Here is a 7,623-nt window from a genome sequence, read left to right as displayed (position 1 = left end):
CCGAAGTCCATCATAAAAGGTACCCTCGGCGGATAGGTCTTACCATTGCCCCTAACTTTCTCTCTGAGAGTTGTTCACGACATGCGTTAGGTCTCGCCTCTTGTATTTTCATGCGAACTAGGATGCATGTCGTGGATTCTCATTCTTCCTAGGCGAAGGTTTTAAGTTTCCCTAGAAACTCTCTACTTCTTGAATCTTGTTTTCCTCCTAATGCGAGGTCTTATCTTTCTTTTTGTTATCTTATAAGTATGAAATTTCATATTTTTGATACGATTCATCAAGATTTCATTGATATTCTTTTGAAAATTCGATACATTATCAATTAGGGATTAAAATTATTATATTTATCTTATTCCTAAGATCCTTCCTCGACTATCAGTGTTCTTCCTCCATGCGAATGTGTTCAGATTGATATCTTTTCAGCTCCCTCATTTGCACTTCGTTCCTGATTTTGAACAAAGTTGAAAATAATGGTTGCCTAGTTGACATCTCATAGATGAACGAGCGCACTAAATCTTCCTCTGAGTTCCTCAAAAATTACGTCCCATCTCGCCACCAGACTTCGTAAACTTTCATTTTCCCTTTTCTTTAACGAGAATAGTGACGCTATCTCCGGTTTGCATGGTTTGTTTTTCGCACATTTGTTCATCATTTCTGGCTGCAGTCCGGTTGTCTTTTTCGTCATTTGGATATTGTTTCTTTTCTCACCGTCCATCATTGATTGCTGAATTAGGTACTCTCTTTCTCGGAATTCCCATCTGCTATTTTCTATGGCTCTTTTTAGGTCTTCCCGTTTATTTTGTTCTCCCCGTCCCTTGTTTTCTCGCCGGTATTCGCGACGTCCTTTAATTGCTAACGCCCTTTCTGGAGCATATTTTCCTTGTTGTGCATTACCTTCTGCTTGCTTCCTTTTTAGATGATTGTTCTTAATAACAAGTTTCGCATTTTGCCTTTCCAACCTTATGCGCTCCCTCACAAAATCTTCCTTCTTTCGTCTTTCTTCATAGAGTTCTTTCTTTAATCGTTTCATCTCTTCTTCTTCGCAAGCCTTTCCTTCCTTATTTAGAGAATCATGTAATTCAACGCTCTCTTCGGCTTCTTGTATCGATAATTTTTTGCGTTTATTAGTGTTCGTTTTTGCTCCTCCTCGTGGGGTTCGTTTTTCCTTGATGGCGGGGGTTTCTTTCTCATTTTTTGTTACCTCGTTTTCTTCAGCCGTTTTCCCCTTTTTCTCCTTTTCGCTTTGCTTTATTTCGGCTTGGCTTTCCTTTTCTGGAGTCATCTCGCGATTCTTCTCGCCGTTCGTCGTTGTTTTTTCTGCCTCTCCTATGTCTTTCTTTGGTGCAACTAGCTCTTCACTTATCCCAATTGTGAATACCATCAACCGCTCTGCTCTTCTTTCTTCGCAGGCCTTCCTTTTTGCTCTATTTTCTTCCTTATTTTCTCTTCACAGTTATGGACATCCTTTTTAATACAATCTTGCGCGTCTTTAAGATCTCCCCTTATCTCGCCGATTCCACTTGGCATAGGAAACCGTATGGCCTGCTGATATGTAGATGCAATCCCTTTTATCCCGTGTATCCATGGTCTTACGATAAGAGCATTGTAAGGTGAGTCTATATCTATCACGCAGACTGTGACTTTCGTTTCCAGCTCGCCAGCAAAAATCTTTACAACTAATTCTCCCTTTGGCTTAGATGCAACTCCGTTAAACCCATATATGTTATACGTCGATGTCACGAGATCCGAGTCCTTGTATCCCATGGTTTTAAATGTATGATAAACGAGTATATCAACCGAGCTCCCCGTATCCACCAAGATTTTGTCAATTGCCCAGATTTTTGCCTTCCCGGCTGGATCTTCTTCCCATCTTGAGTATTTCCAAAAATTCAGGGTTATAACCAAAGGGTTTGTGTACGAATTTCCTCCTTCAGGTACATCCTTTGCTGAGAACGTTATCTCTCTTTTCTGCCATTCCTCCAATGGTTCCTTCGTATTGATGCTGAATATTTCGTTTCCTTCGAAGTCCCTCTTATGTACTCTCTTGAGTATTTTGTCATGGAAATTTTGGATGCTCCTTGCTGCATGTATTATCGTATTACAATTCAGCCTTTGCGTTCCTCAATCTATTTCAATTCGGTATACCGGCTGATTGTCACCAGGTTGTGGTGGTGGTGGTACATAATTTTCTAAGAAATGTGCAAGTTTTCCCTGCTCTATCAGACGAAGTATAATTCGCCGAATGTTTCGACAATCATTAGTATGATGCCCATGAAAGCGGTGATATCTGCAGAACTCATGACTCCTAGTTCCTGGTGGTGGTTCTCTTCCCAAATTAGGTGGTGGTGGGATCTCCTCTGTTAATACTATTGCCTCCCATACCTTTTCCACAGTTGTGTTAATCTTAGGGAGATTTATGTCTTCAAAAGATGGTGCTCCTGGTCTTCGCTCTCCAAATCTGGTCCCTTGATTGTTTCTTTGTTGATATCCCGTGTTGTAGCTTCGTGGCTCATAATTCCTTCGTCTTGACTCCTCATATCTTTGTTGATCGATCCACTCTTGATCTCCACTTGATACAACTACTAACTTCACTGGGACCGGAGTTGATGGCTCTCCCTTATATTTTGGATCATTCTCCACGACATGAATTTCCCTTGGTAATAGTCTCGAATTCCCTTCCTTTGCTGGAATTGGTATTGCTTTGCTGACCTGCCTCTGCTTTTCTTCCAGCGCTATGTAATCCTCTTGGTACTCTTTCAATTCATTCATGATTAAGGAGTTGCAAATAATGAATATTTTAGTGTACAACAGATCAGTTGGGATTAACGCGTTCACGAAAGCTAGGATGAAATTTTTCTCGTCAACTCTTCCTGCAAGCTCGCTGCATACCATCCACCATCTCGTCACCAATCCTCGTAGGCTTTTCATGGGTCTCCTCCTTAAATTGAATAGAGTCTCAATCCGCGTCCTCAACATGTTGTTAGTAATGTAAGTGGTCAGGAATATTCTCTGTAAGTCTTTGAAGGATGAAATTGATCTTTCTGGTAGCCCGTCGAACCAAACCAATGCTTCCCCAGCTAAGCTCGCGGGGAAATATCGATAAAGCACCGCATCATTTCGTCCCCATTGCATCAACGAAAGAGTGTATTGTTTCAAGTGCTGCACAACACTTTTGGATCCGCTGAATATGCTCGGAAGCGTTGGAAATACACATTTTTCTGGGATGTCAGCATACATTATCTCATACGTAAATGGGGATTTATTGGCCTCTTCTATTGCTTCTGCCAGCTGCACTTTGCCGCCTCTTCGCGAATTGTTTATCAATGTCCTCATATCTCTCAGCTCATATAGGACTTCTTGGTTCAGGTTCCCTCCGTTTTCTTCCCGACGGTCACCTCTCATCACGCTGAGTCTTCCTTCACCATGTCTCCTTTCTTACTCGTTCCTCCGGTCGAATTCGCGCTGTCTTTCATCTTCTTTCCTCCTCTCATTTTCCTCATATCTTCGCTCTTCTTCATATCTCCTCCTTTGATCTTCCCAACTTGATGTTTCCAATGCCCTTCTCAGTTCTCTTTCGTCATCGCTTTCTCTTCGTCGTCTCCTTCTTCGCTCTCCTTCGTCGTCCTCGCGGGTATGTCTCCTTCGTCGTAAATCTTCTTCTCCTGATGATATCATGTCCACCTCTGAATCCGCGACGTCAGCTGCAACTTCCTCGTTTAGTTGGCGATTTTGTAGCATCAGTCTGGCGTTTTGTCTCGTCAATCGGGTATGCTGCTCCGCTAGATCCCTATCTCGTTCCCTTTCAAGGCGAAGCGTCTCCCTTAGTTGTTCCAACGTCATGTCTTCTTCACCGATATTCTCCTCCATTTCCTCATAAGTCATCTCTTCTCCTGCAATGGTGTCCGTGTCGGAAGTGTGTACAGAACCTTCTCTGAAGTTATCTTCGTCGGCCTCCTCAGTCCGTTGCTGGTTCACGCCTTGCCTTTCTCCTGTAGCCGATGTTCCTCCTCTTTCCATTCTTCCTCCTTTTTTTGCCTCCAATCGTTTGCTTCTCCTTGTTCCTATCATGCATGCCGCTCGATCTGGTGTTCTAGTAATCAACTTATCATAGTTTCAATATCAATTACTCTTAAAACCCTAATCTTAAAAGGAACTTCTCTCTAAGATCTCTCACTCCTGCAACTTCAGTTTCTCTCCACTCCTTAGATGAGGATGAATCCCCAATCTAAGCTCCCTGTTTCTGGACGCCAAAATGTAACTACTGGAAATCCAGTAGTACACCCAAAAAGGAAAACAATCAAGATCTAAGACATGATAAAGTAATATGAACCAAGAAATCTTTATTGATGAATTCTAAGGAAACAAAATACAAGTTCTTGAACACAAGGAAACCCTAATCTCACTCTCTACCCTAAGCTCTTTTCTCTCCCAAAAATGCGATCCCTCATGCCTTGCCCAAGGACCTATATTTATAGGCCAATCAACCCTAATGGGATACAACTCATTTTACTTGGCCAAGTTCTTTCGGGGATGCTTTATACTTCGCCCAGTCCGTTTTCCATAAAGTTTTTCCCCTTCTTTCGTCATCTTCACATGGGCTTGTCGGGACACCTGTCTCTTTTCTTGCTCCCCAATACATTTACTTCGCGATCTATCTTTTCAACCAAGTTACCGTACTTCGCCCTTCCAGTTTCTTCGTTGGCATCTTGTTGGGTACTCTAGCTTGGTCTTTCGTAACTTATCTTCTTCGTGTAAGTCTCCTTGATTCCGTATGATACTTCGCGGGATTGGTCGGTGACGAGGTAATTCTTACATTCGAATTGACAAGTCCCTGACTGAGATCTTCAAGTGAGATTTCCTAGTCACGCTTCTTCCTTCTGTGTTCGACATGTGGCGAGTCTATTTCGTGTACCCACAATAGGTGTATTTTGTCTTGCTGTATTTATGTCTTTGTTCTGTATTCAGAAATGAAGCCATGAATTTCTTCTTTCAACTGTATTTTCTTCATGGAGAACTGTAGTTGCAATCAGTTGAGCATTATGATCAGTTGTATGCCATTAATGAGATGTTTTCTTTTTGTTTCTGACACTCTTTTGGATCCCTTACGTGTAATTCTATATTTTGTCTTGACTTATAAATGGTAATGAAAATTAAGCGAGAGTATGAAACCACGTAGTATTAAACGTAATGCTGACTTTGAGGTGAGCAAACCAGAAGGCTGGTGAGTAAGCTATAATATCTGTCTGAAATTGGAGTCGGCTATAACGTAATTCATCTGAACTTTCAACGTAAGAGTTTGGTGGTTGCGACTGCTAATGGATATTTGTGAATTGTAGTTATTGTTTATGTAGGGTCGCGGCCATGGTGTTCTTCATGTGTCATGTTTTCTCTTAGAAACTGTAGAAATTGTTAATAACTGATGCACCGCTGAACTTCATGTGGACTGCATCTCTTAGAATTAATATCAGAATATGGCTTGTCCAAGCTATATATACAGTTTTACGTAATTGTCAGACCTTAGACAAATAGAATTTGGAATTAGTCACGAGTATCATTCTGTTGGTCTAATAAGCGGAACTTCTTATTGTCTAATAAGTGATGGAGCTTCTTAATGCTAGACTTTTGAACAAAATGGACACACTTCCAAATCGATTTAAAGCTTGTCTAGTCGGTAGCATAATATCGGAGTTTCACCTCTTCGAATTTCGATACACATTACTTATTGCCCAATCTTTTGTGATTTTTATCCGAATTTACTGAAGTGTTAGAATTTGGATCCTACTAGTGGGGACATAATACTAGGGGGATTTTATTGATAAAGGAGAGGAAAACAAATATTATCTTCCCCATGCTTCGTTGAAGGCCTGTTTCTGGGCATGTTACCGGATTCCAATGATGACCGTAATAGTACTAACAACCATAAAATGCTACACCTCTACGAAGGCAGTTTTCAAGCATTTACTGATAGTGTTTTATTTGGTGACATTTTGGATTTTATGGAAGAGGACTTCAATTTTCAAATTCTTGAAGTGAAAGGATAATCTAACTTCAAAAAACCTGAGCGAACTCTTAGTCTGATACTCTGATTGTATGCTCGATCTCTTTTGTTTGAGGATATACACAAAACAAGAACAAATCTGTAGTGATCCTTGAGATAGATAATATGTTAACATTAATTTTCATTAAGAAAAGGTGCCAAGTACTAATGTACGTAGCACCAATATGGGATACACGCCATACAAAGAAGGAGCATCAGAGAAGAAGTAAGCTACTCTATGCGCTTCCCCATGCAATCGAAAACAAAACATTAAAATTTATAACTACTTAAAAATAAGATTTAAAGACGACAGACTAAAAAACAACGCTTAAATCTCGAGTGAGAATAAGGTTTCCCCTAGTTTTAGATTTACTCTCGAAACTACTACTCGTTCCAGATACTCCACCAATTCGCGAAGAGAATGTATTCTAATGTCATTGGAGCTGTTAATCTTCACGTTCCGACTGACATTTCTGTGTAATGGATGCAAAGTTTATCATTATTAGAAACACTATTTTCTTCCACTACTACCTGCTAAAATCCTCTTGAGCTCATCTGGTTTACAAGGTAGACCAATAATTCCATCTTGTCCAAACCCAAATTCTTCTTCAGCTTTCTCTAACAGTTTCAAGAATGCAGGATTATTAAGACACTCCAGTTCAACTATGAACCTATTGGCTTCATCTCCTTCAGTTGCAAACACCGCAAACTGCCCTTTTTTAACATCATATGGCAGTTCCATTGTTTTCAGCTTAGAGTACTTGAAAACACCAGGCCTTTTAGCTAATGATGAGCCAAGGTTTCCGAATATGATCTTAAGCACTGCCATCTCCTCTCTTTCTCACTATCTTGATGATAATTAACTAAGCTTAGGTTTGATGTTGCTTTGATATTAATATTTGTGAAGGGATAGATATCAGCCTATGTAAACGATGCATATATATAGGAGAAATATTATGCTTACTATACAAGAATGTGTGACTGTCGTAAAAGATTGCACTATTTGTGTCCCAATTATGGGGCCAAATGATAGACGATGCTCCATTGATCAAAGGTTGACGTCAAAGTATATTCGCATTATATGGCCATCTTGGGCTTCTATTGTCAATAAGCTTTGGGCAACTTTTCTCTTGCAAGCCGGTTTTCATGGAGAGTAACGAAAGAGCACAGGTAAATTTTCTACCATAATGGATAGAATACTCTTATGAAAAAGCACAAAGCGACAACATACTCTATCCACTGGACTATCTTAGATTTAGTAACTGAACATTTCATAAAAAAAGAAAAATCGAATTTCAGTATAGGATTTGTTGATGAATGACATTTATAGGGGCGGACGACCACTGAAACATATGATACGCCATCTTCAGCTATATGTTGTTGTCATTGTTTCAATATAGGCATATGATTTCTGATTCTAGCTAGAAGACCTCTTTGCAGCTTCTCCATAAAAGCTAATGCGTCTCCATGACCGTACTTTGATCTCTATATGTTGATCTTACTGTTATTAGGCGTGTAAAAGTCTCACAGTTGATATGTCTCAGTAGGATACGTATACGGAAATCTGAAAGATATGTTTGAATTAT

The 7,623-nt window shown here is 40.1% G+C and overlaps 3 protein-coding genes across 3 annotated transcripts; all 3 read right to left on the bottom strand.

The window, feature by feature from the left end:
- Positions 1–490: 490 nt before the first annotated feature.
- On the bottom strand, positions 491–1,381 carry LOC113312121 (stress response protein NST1-like). The gene has a single exon (XM_026560879.1). The coding sequence runs from the start codon at positions 1,379–1,381 to the stop codon at positions 491–493; it is 891 nt and encodes a 296-aa protein (XP_026416664.1).
- On the bottom strand, positions 1,381–3,402 carry LOC113312120. The gene is made up of 2 exons (XM_026560878.1): positions 2,160–3,402; positions 1,381–2,081 (listed from the first exon to the last, which is right to left on the bottom strand). The coding sequence occupies exons 1-2, from the start codon at positions 3,400–3,402 to the stop codon at positions 1,381–1,383; spliced, it is 1,944 nt and encodes a 647-aa protein (XP_026416663.1).
- Positions 3,403–6,228: 2,826 nt separating this feature from the next.
- On the bottom strand, positions 6,229–6,917 carry LOC113309642 (auxin-responsive protein SAUR50-like). The gene has a single exon (XM_026558096.1). The coding sequence runs from the start codon at positions 6,864–6,866 to the stop codon at positions 6,549–6,551; it is 318 nt and encodes a 105-aa protein (XP_026413881.1). The 5' UTR covers positions 6,867–6,917; the 3' UTR covers positions 6,229–6,548.
- Positions 6,918–7,623: the final 706 nt, after the last annotated feature.

The sequence above is a fragment of the Papaver somniferum genome, chromosome 9 (genome assembly GCF_003573695.1).
Source record: "Papaver somniferum cultivar HN1 chromosome 9, ASM357369v1, whole genome shotgun sequence".
NCBI lineage: Eukaryota > Viridiplantae > Streptophyta > Magnoliopsida > Ranunculales > Papaveraceae > Papaver > Papaver somniferum.
Note: the sequence above shows the minus strand (reverse complement) of the source record. Positions and strands in the feature narration are given on the sequence as shown.